Here is a 27,435-nt window from a genome sequence, read left to right as displayed (position 1 = left end):
AAACTAAGCTTGTCCCTGAAGTTCACCACAGCATCTGCTGCATTCCCTGTGTGAGCACTTGCAACACAAGCACCAAGGTTCTGCCGACCCCAAATACAAGCTGACCCTAATGCAGGCAAAATCCACAACACAAAGCACTTACCTGTGATTTTGTCTCTCACGAGCTTGCAGGATTCAATTTCACCAATGCTCCCAAAGAGACTCCTGAACTCCTCCTGGGTCATGTTCTGGGGTAAATAGTTGACTATGAGGTTGGTTTTGCTGTCATCTGTAGCAGCCCCTGTCTGCATGGGGGAAGGGCAGTTTCTACTGTTGCTGGAGGGTCCATTGGTTGTATTGGAAGTAGGGCCATTCGACACCTGAGGCTCCATGGTGCTAATTATCTACAGCAAAATAAGAGAAAAAAGAAAAAAAACACCCTTAAGTTTCATAGATACAATAGCTATTTTTAAAGATACTCACAAACGAATTGAGTAGGTAGCATTCGTGGCCAATTTAGATACTTCAACAAAAAAACCCGGCTTGATTCCTCTGTTATTGTTGCAAAGTAGGTCATGCTAGTCTTTGGCTGTGAGCATATACTAAGATGCAGTTAAAAAACCTTCTTTTTTTGTTAACGCGAAGCTGATTTCTGCTTTCATCACGCAGCCATTTTCACAAATGTAAATTTAAACCACATAAATTTAATTATAATTTAAGGTAATAATCATAATTAAAATTATAGTTCCATTAAATCAGATGAAGTAAGTGTATGGCTCTATACGAAAAGGTAAAATATTTTACCTATTTAATAACTGTATCACAGAGTGCAATGACAACAACATTAACCAGGCACAGTCAATCTGCACCGTGTCGTCACTCAGCCTGCCTTCAATTAATAAACTTGGTGTCCCAAGACATACCCTTTACTGGTTCCAGTGATGACCTATATTCTCCACCTATATTATTCACTAACGAACTGACATCTCTTTAAACAATAAAGCCCTGGATTTGCAATCTTCACAGATACAAAGGTCTTCAGATATTTACTGGAATCAAAAAGGTTTAATCAGAGAAAGGCTTATCAGGCACAGGTGAAGGCTGGAATTATAACAAGCACATCTACCTGGAAACAGAAAACTCCTGCTTTCACAGAAGATACTCAGAGACCTTTCCAAAAAATGACAAATAGAGTACAGCTTAGCAAAGTGCATTGCAGGACAGTAGCCCCATTGTCACTAGTGCCACCCATCACGTGAGCAAAGCTGCCTGCATGTTTATCTGCAGAACACAAGTTTTCGTCCCAAAACTGCACAGGCAGACAAAGGAAGCAGAAAAACCTGGGTACTTCATGCTTTTTCCCATATAATTTGCCTCTACTGTGGCTCCTAGCCTGTCTTCACTGTCACCAGTGCTGACAAAGGAAGGGCATCATCTTAGTCTCAAATCTGGATAAATGAAAGCAACGCAAATGGTGGCATTTGCTGCCTGCTGTGAAGTTTGTGATGTGCAGCTTCACTGGTATCGAAGATAATCCCTCGGATGGGCGCAGCCTCCCTCCACCAGAGTCAATGATGCAAACTGCTGCCCCAGGCAGGAGATTCCACTGCCCAGGGACAGTGACAAACACAGGAGAACAGAAGGCTAAGGCACCACACACTCTGAACCTGGTATTCTTCCGATCCTATAATTATTATAATTACTCGAGACTTAATTTGCTTTCTTTTTTAAATCCAGGGAGGTACATGTTGTGACAAATTAGGCCTGTAATTCAGGAGGATGGGGACACACACACCAAAAAAAAGGGTGTCTATTCTAAAATTAACTGCATGAGGGTGGCTCAGAGTCTAAATAGGTTATATTCTGGTCATGTCTTTTTTTTTTAATTGAAATGCTTCAGTGTTAGTTTAATGCCTCATTTAGGAAATAACCCTCTTTTTTATCAATGGAAATAAGTTTTGAATTACCATTATTTTTATTATCAAGCCCAGGAATAGCTGCTTGGTTTAACAGCTTTTAAATAAAAAGAAGCCTTGCCACATTGTGCTGAACAGAAATGCCTTAAAACCACACAGCAGAATCATTTTGAAAATAAACTGCACAAAAATAGTCACTTTATGAAAGACATGGGCACATCCAAACCAGAATCCCCCTGCCAATTTTACCAGCCACGTGGCACCAAATACTGCTGGCATCCTTGGCCAAGCTTTGCCAGCCCCACACACTCCTCCTTCAAGATTCCCCCTGCTACCCAGCATCGGCCATACTTTCTTCCCTTCCCTTCTTCTAATTCCATCCATGTATTTACTCACACGTACTACTTAAACGCTTCAGATGCTGCTAAATCTGTTTAGCTCGGGATTCCAGCTGGAAGATCATCCTTTGATCTCCGCACCTCCGCGACCCCACGGCAGACACGGGCTCTGAGCTCTGCCAGCAGCTGCTGCAGGGCTGGGGTTCGCACCCCAAGGCGGCCGCGCTCCAGCTCAGCACAGCCTGCTCCTACAGGCTGCATCTGCATCCACTCGATTGAAATTGGGGGAAAAAAATCCCAGTTCCGACGCTAATGCATAGTCAGAGGATGAGTGAAGCAGCTGACATGGTTAACGGCAGCCTCCCGTGCGCCTTTACATCACTGGACCAGATTCTTGCCAACATAAAACCCCACAAGATAAGCTGCAGTTTTAGGGACTGATCCTGCCCCTCTGGATCCTGCTGCCTTCAGGAGCACCACACCACTGGTTTCAGTTTCAGCAGAAGCAGGACTCTAGCCCAACACACCGAGAAAGGTACATCATCTATTATTAGCAACAGACTCAAAAGCTATCTATAGTTCCCCACGGTAGACAATAACTCTGGATCTTTTAAAAAAATCTGTGAAAGAAAACAAAATTTCAAACTGGTTGGTGTCCTACTTAGGCATTTTGCAAATGCTTTTTAGTTTTATTTTCAACATGCATACCTTCCCCACCAAGCAAAGGAACAGAATTCAACCCAAGACATTTAACACATTCAGAACATTAAGAGTAAGATGCTCTGTAAAAATCTGTTACTGAACAAGTACATTTCCTCATACTTCAAAGTATCTTGGCATAAACTAATTTTGCACCAGGTGCCAGGTTTTCTTTCTAGCTGCTCTCAACTCCAATTCAGTTTTCCCGATTTTTTTAATAGTAGAAAGGAAAATCAAGGCACTTATTTGCCCTTTGAATTATTGCCAAGTCATAGGTTACTGAAAATCCATTTGCTATATACATATTAAAAAACAGATAATGGATGAAGAGAAATGCTGAAGAATTATTAAAAGCATTGCTAATAGAGGATTTCAGATTTTTTTTTTTCTGCATAATTTTAAGTCTCCATTTACAGAGTGGCTTCTGTGCAAAAGCAGTTATAGCAGAGCTTGCACTCGAAGTTCTCACAGGCACAAAGGAATAACACTTACTTTAGGTGTACATACTGACTCCTGTGATGAGTCAAGACTTACATTATTAGTGGTAACAAACAAGTGAGCCCCAGCTCTCCTTCCCAGACATTTGGTCCTGTCTCCAACATGTCTGAAGCTCAAACCCCGGGCAGAGTTTAGTGCGGATGCACTGGCATGTTTATTGTCAAGCACTGTTTTTAGTATTAAGTAGCTGTCAATTCCACATCAGTCAGCACATTACATAAGAGGAACATTATTTATTCAAATATATTTCAACATGACAGCTGCTGTATGTTCTTTCCCCCCCCCCTCTATCCACAACACTAAGATTTAAATTTTTAATTTAATACCTGTATCACAGTATGAACAGTTCTAAAATCAGTACTCCAGTTTCCAGGGCACACACTTAACTTACTGTGTTTTAATTACTGGTAATAACTTTTTTAAATACAGGAAAGTATTGGGCTGCAATTCAATTCTACCAAAATATCCTAAGTCTGCCTAACTCATCAAGGGCTTATCTGGATATAGGCAAAACAAATGCTGAAAATTCCAAAGTGACTTAACCTCAATGTTAATTTTTTCAAAACAAAATATACTGTTATCCCTGAAGATGTGTCTTAAACCTCTATAACAAAGTAAAACTAGCAATATCTCTGTGCTCTGAGCAACATCTCTTTTTGTAGACCTTTTCTGACCCAATTTAGGCAGTTACTACCAGTCCTGAAATATTACAGCACAAATGTCATGTGTGATGACATTCACATGCTACTGGTATAAAGAGGCATTTTATTTTTTTGGGGGCAATAACTTGCCAGACTCCCAATACTGCAATATGATACTCTGTATATATGGGGTAATGGTATCTTTGAAGGAGAATAAACTGCAGTTATTGCCAATAGACATTTGAACATTTAGCTACCAATAATCTCAATACTCTAACACTGACAAATACCATCTGTAATAGAAAATCACAGTCTTTAAATTCTAAGTTATATGTTTCAAACTGTGCATGTACTTCATCAGACTGCTACTTTTAAAAATGATGATTTCCTGGTGTACTACTTTTCTCACTATGGTAATGTATCAGCAAAGTACGAGGTATTTTAGTTTGACAGATTTCACAAAGAAATGCTTTGGGGAAGACAACATAAGCTTTGCCACTGTTTTGCAAAACACTGCTTACCAAAAGGCTAGGTATAAACCACTCCCACAGAGTATCTGCCACAAACACCCATTAGAGCAACTCCTACATCAGTAATGTTTCAGAAATACTTCCATCACATCTTCATTGTTTTTTCAACTAATTCAATTAATTTCAACTCATTCCTGCTAAAAAATTAGTTCCAACAATAATGCAAAAAATACGGTATGTATAAACACAACTATTACAATTACAAACTATTACAAGCCAGAGTAACTGACACTAATCTTCACTTATTACAGTAAATGTGTGACATCCATCTACCATTACAAAGCACTGTTAATGAATCATTTGGAAAACTACCCACAGACTAAGACAGCCTTATCTCCCTATTGCATGCATAAGCAATAGCCAATGGCTTGATAAATGTAAATATACATTTTTTTATATTTAGAAAATTTGTTCTCAGCAGTCTAAAAGAAGGTCTGCATGTTGAACTGAGACTGCCACATATGTAACACTGAAAGGAGCTTGTATTCAGCAAATAATCAGCACCCATTCTTGCTGAGTTTTGTATACTCCACTGACCATATTCCACATTACACAGAAACTGATTTGGCATGTATAAAAAAAGTCACAATTAAGACTCTTAAGAATAAGTGTTATTTATAGGCACTAAAGAGAAGTGTTTTTAAACATACCACAAACAATCCTTTCCTAAAATCAAAACCTGAAAAAAATTCTAAACCCCAGAAAATTCATGCAGACATATCCATTTTGAGGACTCAGAAGTCAAAAAAGTTAACTATGAATAATGAACTGTTCACAGCACCTAAATGCCAAGAAAAATGATCATGGCAAATTACACCTCATGAAGAATTCATGAGGTCTAATTTTATATTATTTCTAAGTGTTCATTAATGAACAAACTCAGAACATTCTCCCATAAAAAAGAGTTTAGATAAATAATGCAAAGCTCTTACTTTATCTAAAAAAGCTCTTTGATTAGCATTGCAAGTTGTTTGCTTTTACAACTGAAAACAAATGGTGCCATGGCAGAGGTCCCACAGCCATCTCACGAGAAACGATGACAAAAGAAGAAACAAACAAAACCTCTCAAAATAAATGTAGATTCACAAAGGTTTTCCTCATACAATGAGAATCAGGCTTTAACTCCCTGCATATCTGCTCTTTTGAATGGAAGTCAGCACAGTACAAGTCTCTGTTCCCCTAGAACTTTGCTGCAGGTGAGAAAAACCCCATTTACAGGAGCTGCCTGACCAATCCATCCACAGCCTGGCCATCTGCTGAGCCATGAATAGCCATGCCAAAGCCAGGAGGTTGGTCCATGGCTATGGAGTGGAACACAAACACATCCAGGTCCCTCAGCCCTGTTCCAGCCACTGCACAAACCCACCCCACTTTAAAATGAGTGCCCACTGCTACTCATTCCATGGGGATTCAGCACATTTTTGTAGAATGAGGCACTGGATCACAAAATGTTCAGGACACATCATGTCACCTTCCCATAGGAGTGTTAAAGAAAAAGAACATGAAGTGATTTTAAGCCTTCCTTGGTTCAAAACCACAACTGCAGCCAGAGCAAAAAGCAGGTGCACCTGTACCTCACATGGGCTTTTTTCTAAGGTGACCTCAGGAGAGGCAAACAATGCTCTGTGTGCAGCTCCAGTACAGATTCTCTTAACTATAACACAACTGTCAGATTTCACTGTCAATTACATTTTTATTAAAGCTTATGTACTGCACAACTAGACTTTGCTATTATTTACCGAATAAATACATCATGAACATGAAATAAAAGAGGAAAATGAAGCTTTTTAGTCTGTCTGCCTAGAGGCAAATCAATATCCCAGAAACAAATCATTATCTAACCCTCTGTATTTTGACATGCTCCCCACTCACATGCACTTCTACATGCTACATCTTTACCTTCCTTGGAGTAAAAGTCACATTAAATATATTTTAAATATAGATATAGCTGAAAGTCTCAACTCAGAAAACTAGCAATCTCTGACTCTCATGGCACAGATACAGCCGTTTTAACTCGCTTTCAGAGTGTGCTGCACTCAGGTTGAAATGGCATTCAAACATTTTCAGCAAATTCACATTTATGGGTGCCACAATAATTGTACAGAGCACACAAATGATCCAAATGGAGAAGACAACAAATGCATTAATTTTAAGATGAAAGCCTCAGTTCAAATAAAGGAGAAAATTATTTTCTTTAATAGCTAAATTTATCCTGAACCAGTCCATTACAGGCTTTTGCATGAATATACTAAAACAAAATATTCTGTCCCCAATCTTCAGTGAAAGCAATGCAAGGTTTATTGGCAATATTACTTATCACAGCAGTGCCTGAAGGACATAACCCATAGCAGCACCAAGTTGTGCTGTACAAATGGGCAGTAAGGCAGGGACTGCTGCTCTACCAACACAGTGACAAAAAGCAGAAAGGCGAAACCTGTTATTTTTTATTCCAGATTTTGCAGAAGTGGGAAAAAACAAAAAATCAAACCAGATGAAAGCATCTAGGCAAGCTGCTAAAGTTTGACAGTAAGCTGTGACAGCCCCATAATGCAGCACCCTATCCTCAAACCCAGCCCAATGATAAGGTACAACTCCTAACAACCTTATCAAAAAAAGAAAACCAGTATAATGATGCACCAAACTGCATTTTTTTGAGACTTTCAGATAAATGTCTTGTGTTCCCATGAAATACGGGCTCTACAGTTTTGCATTTGATTTTAAGAACAAAAGGGAATGAGTAGGGGAAAGAAGCAGACATCAAAATAAGTTGCAACTATTTCGACATCAGTAACTACTAGTTGAGCAGTAGGGGAAAACACTCCTGGAACTACACATCCAATAGCTACACTAAAGATACGAACAAAGACACCATAGCACACACTTTGCATAATCTCTTACTCTTCATGCAGGTACTCTGGGGGTAAGAAATTGGAGGAGGAGAACTACAATTATCATTCATACAGCTCAGCACTCTGCAAAGCTCAGAGGAAACACAGGACTGGGGAGCAGGTGCATAGACAAGCACTCCATGCACAGCAGTTTCTGGGAAGCACAGCACATTTGTAAGGACAACAATGTTTTGTCCAGAAGCAGAATATAATTATAGCTCTGTTTTGTGCATTACCTCAACTCACAAAACGTGAGGTTCTTTATGAACTTCTACTAAGCTTTACGTTCAACTATTTCCAGCTTCTTCCTTACCTCTTGCAAAGACTATGGGGAAATGATGCCTGTTGGAAACCTCAGAGGTGTCCAGCTCTATTCTTCAGCGTTCTCCCAATATCTTATTAAAGTCCACAGCAACAGCACTTGGGAAATGGTGAGGAAGAAACTGGTGGAATACGTGATGGGCCCAAAGTTCCCTTCCATCCCTGGATCACGCTCATACTTTTCATTAAGACAAACTGGCTTTTGGAATGACAGCCAGTTAGCCCCTTCTTTTTTTAGAATTGTTTCACTAGGGTTTATGATAACTTCTACCATTAAACACAATTCACACAATGAAGATATGGGAAAACACAGTCTTGATTTCACAGCATTCCAACACCCCTCTGGAACACAGCTGTGGAGAAAGCCATCACCATAAACTCCAAGGAGGAAAATGGATGTGTCCTGTCTATTAGATGCATTACCCAACCAGCTCAGGTTAAAAACCCTTACAACCCTAAAAGCCACAGACTGCAGCAACAAAGGCTGGTGGCAGGGAGATGTCCTACTTCTGTCCTGGGACACGGAAATCAAAGGCTCCTGCCCACCCGCATCTCTGGGGGTCACCAGCCGCCTCTGCTCAAAGGTCTGCACTATTTTTGAACTGAAATAAAGGCAACATGGTCAGGCTTTCAGTTCTGAAGGTACATCTATTTCCTTCTTCAATCACACTTCTACTTCTGCCAAATTCATACCAGGCAACCTTGTGCCTGAAGTTTTACAAGAGCTTTATTTTAGTTATTTCATCATTCTAGACTGCTTCTTACTCCCTCCTGGCTTTTCACTGAGGCTACTACTTGTTCTCTCAAAATGCACAGGAGGGCTAAAGGAGTCCAAAAAAACAAATCTCAGCAAAAAGATCTTTCTTTGATTGACACTCCAAGCCAAAATTTGATGAAAACATCCTCTTTCTCCATGAGCTACAGTTCATTAGACTGATACCACAAAGGCAAGAGATCTCCCAGTAACTGCAACAGAAACCATATTTGAAAGCTGTGTTAAGAGGGTGATAAAAAAAGATACACCACCAAAAGCACTAAGTACATGAGGAAAACCCTGGAAGACTGAAGAGGGTCTTTCAAAAGCCTACATACTGGACAGTAAGATCACAGTTAAGATCAACATCTAAGATTCTCAGTCCAGAAGGACATGCAGCCTGAAACCACACTAAAATAAAAGCAAAGGAAATTAAAAAGAGTCTTTTCATATTTCTGGTTACTTTCTGAATTTTATTTTTAGCTCAATTTTGTTTCCTAATCACTACTTACTTGTTTGGTTTACTGACTCTATTATTGAGTTATACATTACTAATCTGTAACTGAATTGTATTACTGCCTTGGGAATATGCATGTAGCACTGTGTACTGACGCACAGATTCCCACAGGGACATACATGTTCATGTACGAAGCAGACAGCTGCAAGTCTTCAGCTGCTGTAGACCTGTCACAATTCCACTTTGTGTTTTTTCCCTTTAAGAAAATAATCTAGAATAATTTGCAACCCAGGAGTTTAGGCAGTGAAACCTGTGTTATGAGCCATACTGAAACCTAAAAACAACTACTTACCAGAAGGCAAAGCAAAGCAAGGACAGCGCAGGCTCTCCGTGAAGCCTAGGAACATCCAACCCCCCACTGCTGTTATTTCTACTGAAGTTCTAGAGACAAAAAACTACAATTTTTAGAAGCCCTTAAGCAATTTAAGATTCATTAATGTTCACTGCAATAGGATTTTCAGCTCCTAAGCCATAAACTCTTCTGAAAATGTTGCCCTTATATTTTTCATGCAAAGACAAGCTTATATTAAGCAGGAATGGATGGCTTAACAAAACACATGCCCCAACCAAGATGTTTTAAGGCTCTGTCCTCAACAGGACCTTAATGAAGACACACTGCTAAATGCAATTAGGAAACACTAATCAACATGTGTACATCTCAGCTGCTGGCAACAGCATCTCTATGGATACTGCAGCTTGCAGGTCTAAGCGAGACAGACTCCAAAATAGAAACTATGATGTTCAGCTAAGTCCTATCGCCATCGTTAGAAATGTTTGCCTGCTGCAAGCTAACTGTATTTCTCTTAAAACTTAACTGGATTAGTAATAAAAAAATAAATTTACATCTTTTCCACAATGTACCTGTTAGCCTACAGCTCTGTACCATACTAATATTGCTTGTGGAAATAACCTTCTCATGAAACACTGGCATTCTTACTTCTGTAACATACCTATGGTAGACAAGTTACATGAATTACTGAAAATAATATTGCCATCACCATCTTAAAGATAGTGAGCAGATAATAGAAATTGTAAACTTGAGAAATTTCTGGGAGCAAAACAAGCAGAAATCACCTTTGAGTAAGCAGAGGCAGCTGTTTACTCTGATGGTCTCACAAAACAACTACCTACAAAATGGTTTAAGTGAGTGTAAGTTTTAAAGTATTGCATGGGATATCTCAGAAATGCTTAAATTCAAACCATCTCATGCATGAAAGCATCTATGCTAAGCTCAAAGACCCATTATTATAGCTTAGTAATATATTATTCATCAATAAAGGACAAAATATCAAGTACAGATCTGTCACAGGTCAGGCCAACAGATCCTCATGGTTTATCCTAGACAAACTCTATTAATAATCTCTGTACTACAGAAGAGAAGCACACCACAGGCCAAACCAACCACCTTCTTTCACAAAGGTAAATAAACACACCCTGAACACCAAGAAATTAAAAATGTACCAAAACCCCTCTTAAAAAGGTGAGCAGACCTCACGGATAACAATGCCCTGGTTAAAACAATTCTGCTCAAGCACTCAACAGGAGCCAAGCTTAGCCCCTATTGAGCTACAGGTGCTTGGGGACAGGAGGGAACCGAGACCACCACGGCTGTCCTGACTCCAAACTCCATCCATTACATTTCACTTAGATATCAAAACACAACTGGAAATACGACAGCCACTATTAGAGATCAGCAGGGAGAACTGTCCTAAGAGCCTAAACACACATGACTAATGCCTGAGCATTAAAAGAGTCAAACCACCAACCAAGTTACTGTCCTCTATTGGCTACGCTTTCCTTACAACACACAGCAGCCACAGGCAGGTGCTTTAAACCTGGAGCTGGATCCACTTCCACCAATTTCACCTCAAATAAGTTGGTGACAAAAGTGACACTGTCATTATTAGAACTACTACAACATCACCTAAGCACCCTGGCCACAAAGCCACTCAGCCCAAGTGTCCTGATCCAGCCTGGTGCTGAAATGCTGGAGGAGAACGTGGCTCCTCCAGTGGCCACAGTGGCTACGTACAGCTGCAAAGCTCCTTAATCACCACAAAGAACATCACACAAATAATGTTCACTTTTGCACTTAGCAAAGACTAACGATGGAAATTAAACTCAATTTCTATCCGAGCCTTTACATTTGCGAGCACTTCTTTCAGTAGTTGGGTGATGACAAGCGCAGACAATAAAAAAGGATTCTAAAAATATACTACTCTTTTTCCCTAGATTAGCATGTCTACAGTTAAATATAAACTGTGCTCTATAAATTATCAAACACAATGTCAAATTCTGAAGTGCTCTCTGGAATCTCTCGCAGAGCACACGAAATACAGAATGATAATTTTGTCCTGGCCCACTTAGTCTAAAGAACAATATGCTACTGTGCTGGATCATGGAGTTAGTTCCTACCAATGGCCACACTAAAAATGGCCCCAGCCACCACCGTAGCTGCACACTGAATTTTTCAGGACCCTCTGCATCAAGCAAAGAGTTTAATTCCCTGAACAGCTGCTCTCACAGGAAGGCAATCGACAGCAACATTGTCACAGTATAGCTGGCACAGGCATATTAGGAAGAATTTCCAGCATTCATGCTTTCTGCTAAAAATCAACTTCCCCCTACTCATCTACTGCCGGTAACTTCATTTGGAACAAAGACATATTAGAACTATTTTTATTTAAGAAGCATTTATTTACATACATTATTACTTCTACGGAGTCGTGACTGTGCCTTCTGCTTTACAGAAATAACATCTTTGCCCACAAGTTCTTCCACACATAGTAAAGCAAAAAGTCACTGACCCCCATTCAAAGATCACAAAGGACCAACAGAAGATTAATACAAGTATTGAAACTAACAGTCACATTTATAAACCCTTTAAGCAGGCAGAAAACCAAATACCCCAAATACCTCTGATCCCCAAAACAGAATGCGTTAACACTCCACCACAGTGTAGTGACTTAAATATGGGTTATTTCATGCCGTTGAGTCATGAATTTCATATTATCTAACATTAAACTGCTGCTGACTATGGGAGTCTACATATCAACTGAAGGGGACTGAGAAAAGGCCTGGCCTCCCCTGCAGATTAGCATTCAACTCATTAAAAAGGTTTGTTAGTATTTTGCCCATGTAGTTTTTATGACCCTCTCTAACCAGATCTACTAAAACCAGGTTGACTTCCACACACACCAAGTACTTCATAGACATCAAGTCCTAATTAATCCATGTACTAAATAAAAAAATCCCCAATGTGAAACCTTCCAATGAAGTTCAGTCTAGCAATAATAATTCTCAAACTCACAAATATCAGTTTTGCTGTTAAGAGCAGTAGGGAAATATGGACTTCTGGCAACTGTCCTGACGAGCAGGAGCAGAGTCAGGATCCGAAATTCTGTGTCATTGCTGGGCAATTAGACATAACATTACAAGAGGAGGCAGTTCTACCTTAAATTATAAATTACGAGTAAACTGCTGTCTTTGCTGGTTTTCCAGAATACAACCATGAGAGATTCTTAAAAGGAAGAAAAGCAAGAAGGACACGCGTCCCTCATCCATCACGTCCCTACAAAGGCTTTTCAACAGCACTCAACCTGGGAGAAAATACTTGGCAGTGCTCAGGAAACCACGCAGCCTCTCCAAAGGGAAGTGCATGCAATTACAGGCCAACAGGTAGGACCAGGGCACAGTTACCTGCTCCAGCAGCAACCTTTTGGGGCCTCTACATGGAGATCAGGTGGGACCTTCTCACCAAATGTCCCTCAGGAAGCGAAAACCCAGGGAAGCGGTTTGGTTTTCCTTCCACGGCTTGCTGAACGCCGCCGGGTGCGCGGCTGGATCTGAAGGACTCGCGCTACTGGAAAGGCTCCAGTGGCATTGCTGCCCTCTGCCAACACCAACATCACTTACGTGGGCACAGACGCGTTACGGGTGGAACCTTCTCGAAGCACTGCAAGCGAGAGCCACCTCCCATAGTCACTGGTGTCTGCTTTGAAACAAACACACGTTATCGCACCACCCTCACCTCCAAGGGTTCTGAACGCTCCGAAGCCACCAAATGCCACCGCCCTGACTCCGGAAAATGCTGGCGCACTTCTCCAGGCTGGGAAGACTACCAGCAGCAATGTATACAGAATTTTACAGCAATTAGAGAAGTTTAATTTTAAAAGAATAAAATAAATGAAAGCTTTTTTACCCCCAGAATTCAAGGACAAATTATTTCCCATCACAACAGCACTGCTGACGCAATTGTGCGTGCCTTAGCAACAAAGGCGTACTACAGCATTTTATATACATCGTGCCTCTAAATATTGTCAAAGCCAGGTTCGTATCTTACTGTGCAACTACATCTCATTTCCAGAGAGGACACACAAAGGTTTAGCTATCCCTTTGTTTTACTTAAATTTTTTTTAATATTCTGTCTTTTCTCCCCATTTAATTAACGATTCCGAATTCTTCTCAGCATTTCCTTACTTGTACAAGATTTTCTTAGCCACTGAGGTGAAAGTCCTCACGTAAGACACTGTCAAGGGTAGAACAATAGGTAAGATGGGCTCTCCGCTTCCTCCCTACATTTTGGGGCTCTAAAGAAGCAATAATGCATCAGAAGCTCCATCAGGGAACATAGATTTTCACTACAGAAAATAAAGCTTAACCTAACACTACCGAGCTAATTCTTAATGAATTCATGCAAGCAGCGTAAATGCTACAAATAAGACAATGTTAGGCAGTCCCAAGAATTAACAGCATTCTTATTATAATCTCATCTGAGAGTATTTAATTTCTAACACTAATGTTCCAATGCTATTGCAAACCCTGAATATTTAAATGAGTAAACAACAAAAAAAGGTCTCATCTTCAGTGCCCCAAGCTATCATCCAAAACTAGTTATAATTAAAGGTGTGAACAACAGTGTAACAAACCTGCAAAGTCAAGGTTCTGAGAAATTAATGGGCATCACACCACTGCACCAGTTCAAATTTATCACTCATTATCTCCCCAACTAGCACAGTGCTGCTTCACATATTAGTGCCTCCTTCTTTCCTCCAAGCCTTTCCTGCCTTTTCTAGATGGCTAATTTTATACAATTACTGCCTCTGACACATTGAGACCTTTTCTCCCTCCTTTCTTCTTCTTGCTGTAAAGCTAGTGACCTAAAAAAGCCCCCTACACCTAAAATATTCTAGTATTTAAAAAAGTAAAGACTGATCATTTGAGGGGAAAAAACAAGCAAGCAGTCTCTAAGTATCTATTTCTCCAACATCTTCCCTTTACATTATCTCAAATGGTTAAATGCACCCAAAGGCTAAGGCGAGGTACAGGTACCCTTTGAACATGTTTTATTAGGATTAAATCTATTGTACTTGTTGAATTGAAACACTGCCCTCCTCTTCACAAAGTTCCTTAGAAAATTGAAATGTGCCTTCTTTTAAAGTTGCTCTAAGTCCTACACTGCTGGTAACTGGACATACACAGAAACGACTGGGAAGCGTTACATTACACAAACGCCCTCTTCCTCCGCATCCAATTCCCAGCTTTTTCCCTAACATCCATTCAATTGGGAAGGGAAGATACATGGTCATGAACACACACAAAAATATGTGTGTACCCCATCTCTTCCTCCATCCTACATGGAAAGGAAAAGAGCAAGAGAAGGAGAGAACTGCAAGGGGGAGGGGTGACTTTCCATCACAGATAAGAAAATTTTGCAAAATCTGGCCTATCCCTTACAGAGGTACCAAGCTTTTTAACATCACCTCACTCACAAGAAAACTGTTTGTGCCCACTTCTCCCCCAAAACCCCAATGACATTGAAAAAATACTGCATTGCAGTATTTGCCAGTGCATCAGAGTGTATCCAGTTAGCTGTCCCCCAGACACATGAATGTACATTTTAATGTGTCCAGGCATGTAAATGAGGTGTCCAGTGGACACAGATTACCAAAACAGACAAGTGGATTTGTCAAGTTATCTGCATCTCTCCCCCTCTCACCACAATATTCTCTGCCAGTGCCCATTTCTTGCCTGGACTGTTTGCTGAAATTATCTTCAAAGTCCAAGTTCCCAAAGAAGACACCAAATTCCCCTGCCAGAATACAGGACACAACCATACCTTATTTCTTTTGAAAAACCTCAGGGTGTGCAGTGGCTCTAGGTTATGTACCAACAGTATGACAATTACTCACAGAAAATAACCTGCATTTAATTAGTACACTCCCAGCATACCAAGTAGGAAGGTTGAGGGGAAAAAAAAAATTCCCTGTAACTTAGAAGATATTATTTAAAAAAAAAATCCATTAAATATATGTAAGATTAATACAACCAGATTTTCTTTCAATAGAGTCACAATATTTAACAGGACCAAATAAAGATGATGAAGACTATTTCAAACCCATTCAAATGGGATTTTTAAGTATACCCCTTCCAGCTCATTGTAACCATCCTTTGTCACAACAGCTCGGGCTCACTTTGAGAGAGCTCAAAAAGGTAAAATTAATAAAGAGGAAGAAAGCAAAGGAAGCAACCAAGCCAGTCACCAGTGGAGAGGCATCCCTGTATCTAACATGGGAACTTGATTAGCAGAGTACAAGGGGACAGGATTTTAAACTGATGGCTGGTATTCACATTGCATCAATATCCAACTGTAAGATTTCCTCCTTTCTGACTAGTACACCAAGATAACAGCTTTTAAAAAAAGAAAAATGTCATATCTAAGGACAACTACATTTTCTGTATCTTTTTGTCTCAGCAGAAAGAGGCTTTACATTTTCATCTTTTAGTATTAGTGAAATAGAATTAAGATTGCTGCTAACTTAATAGCTGTTTTTCTATAGGAAGGTTTACAATGCAATCTTTTACAGGCAGAAAAAATATCACTATGAACATGCAGACTGTATTCATTAATATAATCTTAAAACAAAGAAAAGAGGAAGATCGGGGCAGGAACACGTGCACCATAAAACAAGGATTACATTATTTTTAAATCTTTGTAGAAACACCAAATTGAACAGAAAATGAAAATGTAACTGCTAGCTGATGACTCTTAAAACAAACAATGCAGCTGTGTATAATAAAGGCATCCTTATTTATTGTCATGACTAAGTTAACAGATTTAGAACACAGTATCTCTGTTTTGGACAGAAGAAAAATTATTTTACTCTCACGTACAACTACAATGCATGTCAGAATGCATCTCTGCTCTTGCATAGACTGTAAAATACGGAATTTTACACATGCACACACCCCCTCAAGATTTTTTTCTCCCCTCTACATTGTAAAGCAGTGCAGTTTTCAGAGGGCCATTCAATCACTTTTTCACAGAAAGGACTGCAGCAGAAGCAATACTTAAAACAAAGCAAATTAAAAGGAGGATTTAATTTTTTTATTCCTAAGCACTACCATTCCTGCTTGAATTCGCATTCAAAGTAACCCTGCACTAGAGAAAGGAATAAAGTAAAAATATCTGCAAATCCGAAGACAGAAAGAAAGGCGTGTTCTATATTCTTGCTTTGCTTCTTATGCCTCCTGATGTGTGATAGATGAGCATTTTCTGGGCAACCACATTTTTATATCTTTTACGCTACTGTCTATCACTTACTAGTCTACTACACTTTTTTAACACTTCTAGCACCACCAGCTATTTCCCATTATTGTCTGCCACTACAATTAAGAGAGCATCACAATTAACAAAATATACAGCTGTGGTTTAAAAAGTAGAGTTGCCACAAGGAGACCGACATTAGAAGTGGATATTGCTCCAGCAGATACAGAATAGACTGTGGCTAAAGGTGGGGCCGGAGACGAAGAGAAGAATAATTTCAGTATTTTTGTAAATTCTGCTCAGCGCCTAAACCCCAAAATATGGTGAACTCCCCTGAACTGATTATCCTGCCATATAACCATCTGATTTCGTAAAAATACCAATATCACTTAACACAAAATCACTGCTTAGGGTAAATTCATTCTACCTACTGTTCTCATAGGGACATTTGCTGGAAAATTCTAAGAAATGATTTGCAGAAGCTATCAGCTGTGGGAGTTCACTATTATACCTCTGTCAACTTCATTCAATATAATTTACATTTTTTTTTATACTGCCTCACAGGATTCCTTGCAATTTTTTGCACGTACAATTTCACAGCAGGGAGGGGGAAGGAAAAGAAAAGATAACCCTCTTTTGCAAAGGAGAAAGAACAGATGCTTAAAACCAGATTTCTAGAAATCACTGTAAGCCTGAGCCAGAAATGTAATTAACACCTATTTATAAAGAATAATTAAAGTTGTGACTGCCACAAAGAACAGCAGAGATAATCGAGGTAGCCCCTGCTTTTTTTTTTTTTTTAGATTTTTTTTTTACACTGTTTGCAGTATTCCCACATGATTGCCACCTGCTCCCCCACTCAGCTTCCCCTATGCTCGTTTCCCCGGCAACCTTTCATTGGCTTTTCCTCCCAGCTATCGCTTTCAGTTCGGCTGCTCAGTCTAATCTTATTTGTTTTACACCCATCAAAACAAGCAGCTAGACAAAGACAATCCTGTAAGAATGGGAAAAGACCGTCGCTTTGTTTCCCCGGTTATAATAAATATCCGCGGCAAAAGTCTGCAAAACGTTAAATTAGAGGGAAAGGGGGGGTCCCAGGAGCCCCCCCATCCCGGGGCTGGCAGGAGGGCCGGGTATTGTGCGGGCGGCCCCAGCCCCCACCCGGGTCGCCCCGCTCGGCACAGCCCCGGTGCCCGCAGTTGTGTGTCTGATCATGCCATTTTGCACAATCTGTAAGGAAAAGCACAAAAGAGGGGACGAGACGAGCACGTCCGGGCTCCTCCGCCAGGAGAATATGGGCTAAAAATAGAAATACTATTTTTCACATAAATGGCTTTGACTTCTCCCGGCATTTACAAAAGCACAAAACAACACTGCTCCCCCCCCCCCCACCACCCCAGCCCCCACCCCGACACAAAAAAAACACACCCTTCCTTCTATCCATCCACCCATCCATCCACCCATCCATCCTCGACAGCACCGGCTCCATGGGAAACGCGATACCTGGATTTTTAGAGGCGATTATTAGGTTTGTATTTAAGGCTGGTGTAATAGGAACGGAGATTAAAAGGCATCATCGGCCGCCCGCTCCGCCAGGCACACGCGGTACCATGACACCGTGACTGTCAGCAGAGACCATCCGCGCTCAACTGAAACGCAACGTTCAATGGAAACGCTGTGAAGTGCCATCGCTGCTAGAGACGGTAAATGGATGTACAGATACATATGCACACACACGGGCAGACATATCCCACCGAAAAAAAAAAAAATATATATATATATACAAACAAGGCTCTCTAATTTTATTTTATGACTCACGATCCGCCGCCCTGAACAAAAGAAATTCGCGAGGCACACGAGAAACGAGACAAAACCCCACGAGCAGGCTCTCCCCGTTCACTTACCATTTTCAAGCCATTCCACTCCATCTGTGATCACAAAGATGGACCCTTACAGCCCCTCACAGAGTCAAAAGCAAAAAGAGCGTTATGTAAAAGCTGACATTCCTTCTTACAGCGCTGCTGCCCAACGATGCAACAAAATCGACATATACTAGGCACTGCAACACATACAAGCCTCCTCCTCTTTTTATGAGGTCACGACAGGAAACTCTTTGAAATACAATATGCAGCATTTACTGAAGCTCATATAAATCACCCTCTTTTAAAATTACCATACCTATTGCGCAGTCCACCAAAAAGAAAATTACCAATCTCGAGGCTTTTTTTTTTTTTAACCACCCCCCCCCCCCAGGATTTCGCTCTGCATTTGTATCTCCAAAATGTCAATGTGGAAATTAACTCTCCCCCACCCTTAAAAAAAAGCCTCTTCTTCCTTTTACATTTCAGTTAGCCACATACCAGCCTTGCATTAGAAATGAGCTTTTCTCTTTATTCTGAGAGAAATCGCAATTACCTTAAAATGACAAAGTACATCCTTTATTAAAGGATACGCAGACATTAAATATGAAAGAGAGAGAGCGAGAGAGAAGGGGGAAAGAGAAAGGGAGGGGGGAAAGGAAGAGATCATGTACAAACAGATCAGTAGCAGAAAACTAAATTCATGGGAAAACACAGACTGAGAATGATGCAGATTCGGGGAAAAATCTGTATGTTAGCTTCTATATCTACCTCTATATAAACCCGCTACGATCAGATTTTAAATCTACTAATACCTACCATAACCATTCTTAATGGCAAATATTGGGTGTCTTGAAAGGCTTCAACTCTTCTAACGGTTTTGCTAAGGTTTCAGGGAATTATTTTATTATTATTTTTTCTCTCTTTTTTTTTTTTGGAAGATCCACAAAGCACACTGCTAGACGTTTGTGCAGCGAGAAATTATTATCAATAATAATAATAGCGGCAGCAATAATAATAAATAATAAATAATAAATAATAATAATAATAAGAGCTAAGTATATTATCTCGTTGTCTCAGTGTGGTGCTGCGGCGGGAGGGCGGCGGCGCCGGCGGCGGGCGGAGCAGCGCGGGGCGGGACGCGCGGAGCGGAGCGCGCGGAGCGGCGCGGGCCCTGCTGCGACTGGCGGCCGCCGTCCCCCCTTTACCGCCATTTATGGGACCATCTGTCAGCGGCGCCGCGCGCTGATTGGCCGAGCGAGCCGCGCGCGCGGGGGGGCGGGGGGGGCGCGAGGGGGGAGGGAGGGTGTGTGTGGTGTGTGTGGGGGGGGAGGCGTTGCGACATCAGGTGCTATTGAAATTAGCCGCTGCCAGATTGACAATGTTAATGATGCGGTGACCTCTACAACAACAGAGACCAGATTTCTGAACTGCTGCTTGTGTCTAGTAATTAAGGCCCGGTTGAAGAAACAACACGCAGACCCGTATTTTTTTTTTTTTTAATTTTTTTTTTTTTTTTTTTTTTTTTTTTGGTTGCCCCTGTTCCCACCCCTGGGCCCGGCGGTGCCGTACCTCGGCCATGCTCCAGTGCCTACATCTCCTTACCTCCTGCGCGCCCCGCTCCCAGGTCCGGCGTATTTTAACCACCTTATCTTTTTCGACAGTTGCTTTCCGGAGAAATGCATATTTAATGATCTGCCTCTAGGCTTAAAGGCACAACAAAAGCACTTTGACGTGCATTTAAAGCTGCATTTATTTTCAGGTACTATTGATTTTAATAATCAACCCGTCTCTCCTTCCTTCTGCCCGGTGAAGTTTTTAAAAATACGTATTTTTAAAGGAGTGGATTTGATATTGCTGCCACTTGACAATGTCTAAGGCACAGGAGACACCTCTTTATCGGGCACTCCCCCCGAATGACAGTAGTATTTCAGAATTATTTTGCCACCTTGCTTCATTATTCTTCAGCTCTACAGGAAATAAAACGACAGCAAACTTTGGGCATTTTAAAGAATTTTCTTTTTCAGCCTTAGAGAAACATGCTTAACAATGCACACTCATTAATCCTCTGCTCGCTGCCACTGACAAACTAACAAAACTTCACTTCCAAACAGCAATATTTTACTCCCTTCCAACCACAGCAAGTTTATTAAGAATTCTCACAAGTTAGGAAGCATTCATTTCTTTCTCTTACTTGAGAGTTATTCTAAAGCATGTTTTGTCCAAAGTAAAAAGGCATGGCACTCTAATTACAACAAACCTTGAATTTACATTTATCTCAACTAAAGCAACCGAGAATTACTCTATTAATACACATAGGATCATTTAGTTTTACCATCCACAGATTCATTTCAACAACGAAATATGTTTTTCTTAAAAAAAAATCAGTATCATTGCAAGCGTTTTTAAATGTAAGATCTGAAAACCGAGAAAGCAAGGATGGGCCACATTGTAGGTTTACTTAGCTCTTTCCCAGAGAAAGAAAACCTGACTACAAACCACCAAAACCATTTTCAAAATATGTAAACAAAATAACCATTTTTCTACAAGTTTCATTTTTTTTCAAGTATAAATATTCCCTCCACACTGCTAAGCTTGGGACTGACATTCAATACATTTTAAATTTTTTTATATTGTAGACACGTTCAAACACACACAGAGACTAAACATACCAATAAAACATATGAAATGTACCAAAGCTCATAAAATCTAGCTATACACAAACCAAGCAAGGAGAAAAATCACATTTAAAAAAACATCATACAATCTATTTGTGGAATGATCACTGAATTCAATTAAAATAGGAACAATGTGAAAGCCTGCAGAGGATTTCTCTTACCACGCATCTTACTGAGCACATTTGTAGCTTAGTAAAAACCAGCACAGATTAAACTAGCCTGTAAGATACATTTCCTAACTCAAATTTAGGTGACTCCTTAGACTGAACACACGCAGGCACCAAAATGCTACAGCAGCTAGTATATTACCATACATTCTTGTGCAAATATACATCAAATATTAAAGTTAGATTTGTAATGCAAATTTTTTACTTAAGGTCTCTTCAGGGGTTAATAACACCAGAGAAGGCACCCAGAAATTATTTTTAAGTCTTTTCAACTTCAGCTTACTTTGTTACTATAAATTCGTTATGCATATCAAGATTCAGCCATTTTTCTGAAACAATAATCGCACGCTGCTCCTCCAAAAAATTAGCTAATCTTATCCGTCTATAAATCCAGGTACTCTGCACACTGACCACTTTCCCAAAAAGCACCCCACACACACAGCCTTTCTGAGAAACACTAAAACAAATGCTCAAACATCCTCAGAGGCCTCTCTCTGGAAAGACAAAGGCAGAATCCTATTGTTGAAAAAGTCAACCTTATTCTCGTGTTTCCAATAGTACCATTTATCTTTCAGGGAAAGGGACTGACCACCGCATCACGGTGGTGACATTTGTAAAGCATCAGATTCTCTATACAGTCTCTCCAGCATCAGCCAGCAAGCCCCTGAGCAAAGCATATTTTTAGTGCAATCTTCCATCCCCACAAAAAGAAACTTGTCTTAAACAGCTAATCCAATATCAAAATGAAATCACAGGGTTGTTTCCCAGCCCCCCCCTCCCTCTCCTTACCATAAATGAGCAGTTTCTTGACTCATTAATGACAGTTTCCCTTAAAAGAAGTGATCTCATATCACTGAGCCCCTCTCCACCACGCATACATCCCAAAGGTTGCGGGTATCTTAGCATCAGTAGCCGCTAGCAAGCTCTCTCATACAGAGCCCAGATGGACTATACCAGAAGCCAATTCAGCGTTAATAACTACCTACTCTGTGCAGTTTAGAAGCCTTACGTGGCATAATGTCCTAGGCAACAGCAGCCGATTGAAACCACAAATAAAAGACAACCCAATTCTCCAAAAGAATCAAAAGGAAAAAAATAATAAATTGAAGAATGATTTCTCTTTTTTTTTTAAAAAAAATCTTACTTGCATAAGATTAAACTGAATCCTTCACCAACATATGAAAAAGGAGAAAAAAAACAGATGCTGCCCAGAAAAAGTGACAAAATATTACCTCATTATTTAACAAAGCAGCATTAAGCGTCCTGCTGATTTCAAACATCTTGCCACAGATTTTGGTTAAGAGAAACAGAAAGAATCCTTTGCAAGCCCTCTGTCTGCAAAGGGTTCTTCAATTTTCTTGCGCACAACAGAATAGTCAATATGTTATTTCCCTAGAGTTCGCACATTAAAACATCTAGTCAGTGAGCTGAATTTTCCCCTTATCACACTGTAGACTCCTGTTATATGTACTGCTCTCTTTGCAAGATTAGCCTGCCCCAAACATGGCTGTTGTTTAAACTATTCTTTAAAGTAACAGTTCACTCCATAACCACCAGGTGGGCAGTGTACACAGATCCAAGTAACCATCTTAAAGATTTTTCTTGGAATAGCTGCTGATTGTGATATACAGCGTAAATCCCCCCTACACTTATCAAGCTGGAGGAAAAAAAATTGTCACTGTTTTATGCCCTTTCCTCCCCAGAATCGAGCCCACACACAAAACCCTAAAATCACTTAGCTTTTAACACAGATTTTTTTTTTTTTAAAGGGACCTTAAAATTTACACAGGAGCTTTTCATTCAGCAAAAGTGGTCAAATCCAAGCAGTTTTGAGAACAAAGTTTAATTAAAGGGAAAACACACCCAACTAAGTGGTTCGTACTACAGAAGAACCAAAATCAGCATTAAGTTGACCATAAGAGGGGTTCTTTCATGGAAACAAAATCCAGCCAGTAAATAATTCTGCTAGAAAATATAAACTGTACCTTCAAGCAAATTGAAGACAACTTGATAAGATACTGCTATGACTTATTGTGGCTTAAATTCATTTATGAAACCACTGTTGCACGCTTCAGAGCACAAGACCAAAATACACGGAAAGGATCCACTGTTCAATAGCACCTAAGTCTTCCAAGGTATCAAACTGTCCCTATTCCATCACATCTGCAAGCTGTTCAAGTATTATTTCTCCACTTTATTTAAGGTCAAATACCTCAAGAAATACTTCCATTACTATTAAAAAAATACCAATTCACTCAACACTCTACAGCAACACCCAGAGGCTTGAATGAGATTGGGATCTTTGTGTTAGGTGCTGTACGAAAACATTTGAAAAGTCATTTCATACCAAAGGATTTACAAACAACATTCCCAAGACTGAAAGCACAAAGCAGAGGTGTGAGAATGAACAATAAACAAAGAGCATCATGAAATGTCTTTACCAGCTGGGATGAATTGCTGGAGGAGTAGGGCATCTCTGGCAACTACCTGTGCTAAGGCAGAACTGAAAAGGGTTATTTACTGAGGTTAAAAGAATAAATGCATTAGATGGGCAAGGGCTTCTTTAGATTTACCACCTACAAAGCACCATCACCTATTTCTTTCACTTATAGCAATCTATGCTGAGTAAGTATATGCAGAGTAGTGATTTTCTTTGCTGGCCTTTAACTAATATTAAAGTGATGCAGTAATGACTTAACCTTCTTGAATATGTATTGAGTTTCAAGTCATCCCTTTTTATATGAGAAAGGTTATTTGCATCGATTTCTGTTTGCATGAAATAAGCTTATTTTCTCATTCACCATATGCCTTGAACACTAATTAAAAGTGTCACTTTCTTCTAATGTAAAAACGTAATCACTTAGTAAATAAGTATTCTTGGCTTTTTGGTCTTTGTGATAATCTATTTAAGGACTTTTTATTTCCACGTAAATTCAGTGCTTTGATTATCACACACTCCACTCATGTAAAGAGAAGTGTTTTACAAATGCACATTTCTGTTGGATTTTTTTTCCAAATAAAAAGAAAAAATATCTAGAATTACATCTTTAAGGACCCATACTCTTATTACCCCGAGGCAAATCCATCCAATCAATATGAAACCATTCACATGCCACCATCTGCCAAGCTGTAGAGCAATGTGGCTGGAACAGACCTCTTATAAAGCAGCAGTGGTCTCATTTTCAGTCTATTAGGGAAGCAGCAGAGCTCTCATGTGCAAGGACACAACACTCCAAGTCAGATCTCCTCACACCACTGTCTCCGTGCACTGCTGCAGAACTCCCGTAATTTTTGCTGCTTGAGTTTTCACACTAATCATCAAAGCAAGAGGGAGGAGAAAATTATCAGTAACAGTCCTATTCCACTGCAGCACAAAATAAAGAACTCAATTTAATTCTACCCTAATATGATTATAGCAAACCATTTAAATGCTGCTGCCTGTGAACTACAACCTGGCATTTTCCATCACCCCATTTTCTACTGTTCTGGTGAACTAAACATCCCTGGAACAGTGTTGCTCTTTTCCAAGACAATCCTATCATAAAATTAATATTTAATTTTTATCAAAGAGTTATTTTGTTGTTTGACAGATGGGACGGTGCAGGTGGATAAGGAACCAAGGAGAGGCATGTGAAAGCAAGAGATGGATCTCATGTACAAAATGATTTAATAAAGATAACAGGCAGGGAAAGGACATTACACAATGCAAGCACCCGGGTTTGTCCTATGCAGTAATTCAAGAACCTCTGCGGAAACAGCCTCCAGTTCAAGATACCACATCAACACTGTCTTCAGCAACACTGAGCTCACACAGTCTTTTCATCAGAACATCTCATAATAATTTAAAATACCCTCCACCACCTATAACCCCATGCAAATGCATGGCATGACTAACTAAAAAAGAGCACTAGGAGAAAACGGGAACATGAAGGTGTGCAAACGCCTTATAAATATACACAGAGAAGAAATGAACTACTTTAAAAAACCATCCATGAAATTACAAGAAACTGAAAAGCTAAACATTTAATTCATGTGATGCTGACAGTCACAAACTCAGGTGGGAAAGCTAGAGCTGAATTGTTCATGGCATCTAACCCAAAGTCAGATTTCAGTGAAGAGAAGCAAAAAAAATAAAAGAAAAAAGGTCAACCCAAATAAGCTGACTGCCCTTTGCTGTACATGTGTGCATGAGGTAGCAGGGACTGGGGGGCTAGAGGGATAAACAATGGCTAAATAGGTTTAATTTACTTATACAATAAGGCTTTTTTCCACTGTTACTAGAACAGCTTACAATTAAGTGTATACATACATAACTTAATTTGTTTAGCTACTGAGTAATTTAAAAAACAACCAGCAAAATAAAAACCTTACCAACTGCCCTGTGGAAATCAAGCAGTAGCAGGTGATTGAGACTAACCTTGCATGACATTGAAAACATTTTTCAGGCTCTTAAAGGTTAGGGAATTAATGCATTTGACAAAAAGAAGAGTCAAATTTTTAAGGTTTCACTGCAAAATTTGTAAGTCATGATAACTGAGCACTAGCCATTTAAAAAAGAAACACCATACAATTTCTGAGAAAACAGTAGGTGAAAAAGATGACTGACAAGGTCTGGAGCTTTTATTAGTTTCCTTTATTTGATGATCCACTCAGAAACACAGGAACCTGTCCCTGCCTCCTGTCCTGCCCCTGCTGTGGAACCCACCGACACGCTGTACAAGCTCTGCTGCCGATGCAACGTACTGTGTGGTGCAATGAAATTCCTCCTTATGCCGAGGAGATGAAATATAACACACACCTACCTGGAAAAACTACCACCTTTTGGATCTGAACCCAGAAAAGAGAGAAAGAAAAAAAAAAAATCAGGAGTAGTTAGAGATCTAGCTCCTTAAAGAGCTAGACACTAGATGCAAAACAAGACAGAAAACCTTCCTATATACTTACAATCCTAAATGAGGAATTTAGATGCACAAAGCTTAGGCAAGTAGTCACAGTTCCCACAGAAATCACACTTCAGCTGCTTTTGCACAAATATGCTATTTAATGTTGCTTGCCCACTTTCTTTTTCATGCCTTATGAGATGTGTAATTTGGATGCTGCATAGCTGCTCTAAGTATCACATGCCAATTTTCCAAAGATGTGTGTATTTGCAAACCCCACTGTGGATACTTATGTTTGAACACCGGGAGACTGGAACAAAACTCTCCAGGGCACAGCAGAGCACAGAGGTAACAAAATGAATAGATGTAAAATAGCTCTGATGGTGAGAGAAGCCTTAGTAGTGATAGGAACCACATCAATTCCACAACTGGAAGCTGGGCAGCCGCTCAGATTTAGGCATGCATGTGTGGCAGTGGATAACCTCAGCAAAGGTTTCCTGTGACTGTCAGGGCACAGGCCAGCCAGGGAAAGGGGCCAGCAGCTCTGCTACAGGGCAAGAAGGGTTTGGAGACGATGATTCAGCACCTTCCCAGCATGTCTGAAGGCCAGCAATGTCCTTGGCTCCACACTCCTCTCCCAGCTCTGAACTGCTGCTCTACAACACAGAGGATCCACTTGGTCACAGTATGTCCAGCCTGGCCAATTTTCAATACAATTTAAAGAACCCACTGTCAGCCTTGCAGGACTGAAAAGCAAGAGGCAGTGTACATTGCAGGTAAACATGTTAACAGCAGTAAGATATCAGTAGTTCTTCCTCCCCTTTCCAGTTTTTTTACTTTTGGAATACAGATTTTAATGCTTTCAGTCCCCTGATTTTGTTTTCCTCCTCTTAAATTCAGAGATACTAAAAGTGGTATTTGACAGACATACTAAATCCTACAGCTTGCTTTCCTATCACTACAAGCAGGACTCAATCCTACCTACAGGGAGAGTTAAAACATTTCTACATTGCTGTCAATTTTGTATAAGACAGTTAGCAAAGTTTCAACTGAGCACAAATGAAGATGTTTTCAAAGATTTATGACTGCATTTTTAAAATGTATTTACTTGTAAATAATGAAAGGACCTAGACACTGAAGAACTCCAGACTAACCAGGGAGATTTACATGAGTTCAGCCATTTTTAATGTGCCTGTGTATAAGCAAAAAAACCCTCATAAAAAA

At 40.0% G+C, this 27,435-nt stretch overlaps 1 protein-coding gene across 8 annotated transcripts in view; it reads right to left on the bottom strand.

Moving 5' to 3' along the window:
- ELAVL4 (ELAV like RNA binding protein 4) overlaps positions 1–27,435 on the bottom strand; it is an 80,850-nt gene that overhangs the window by 41,786 nt on the left and 11,629 nt on the right. For 3 of the 8 annotated variants that reach the window (XM_069023372.1, XM_069023376.1, XM_069023375.1), the window contains exon 2: positions 143–383. In XM_069023372.1, the coding sequence (XP_068879473.1) occupies positions 143–383 (241 nt within the window). Of the gene's footprint in view, positions 1–142; positions 384–18,531; positions 18,652–19,305; positions 19,394–22,120; positions 22,238–27,435 lie in introns of those variants that run through there. The other 5 variants (XM_069023369.1, XM_069023377.1, XM_069023371.1 and 2 more) reach the window with 4 other exon arrangements.

This window comes from Aphelocoma coerulescens, chromosome 8 (genome assembly GCF_041296385.1).
Source record: "Aphelocoma coerulescens isolate FSJ_1873_10779 chromosome 8, UR_Acoe_1.0, whole genome shotgun sequence".
In the NCBI taxonomy this organism is placed as follows: domain Eukaryota; kingdom Metazoa; phylum Chordata; class Aves; order Passeriformes; family Corvidae; genus Aphelocoma; species Aphelocoma coerulescens.
Note: the sequence above shows the minus strand (reverse complement) of the source record. Positions and strands in the feature narration are given on the sequence as shown.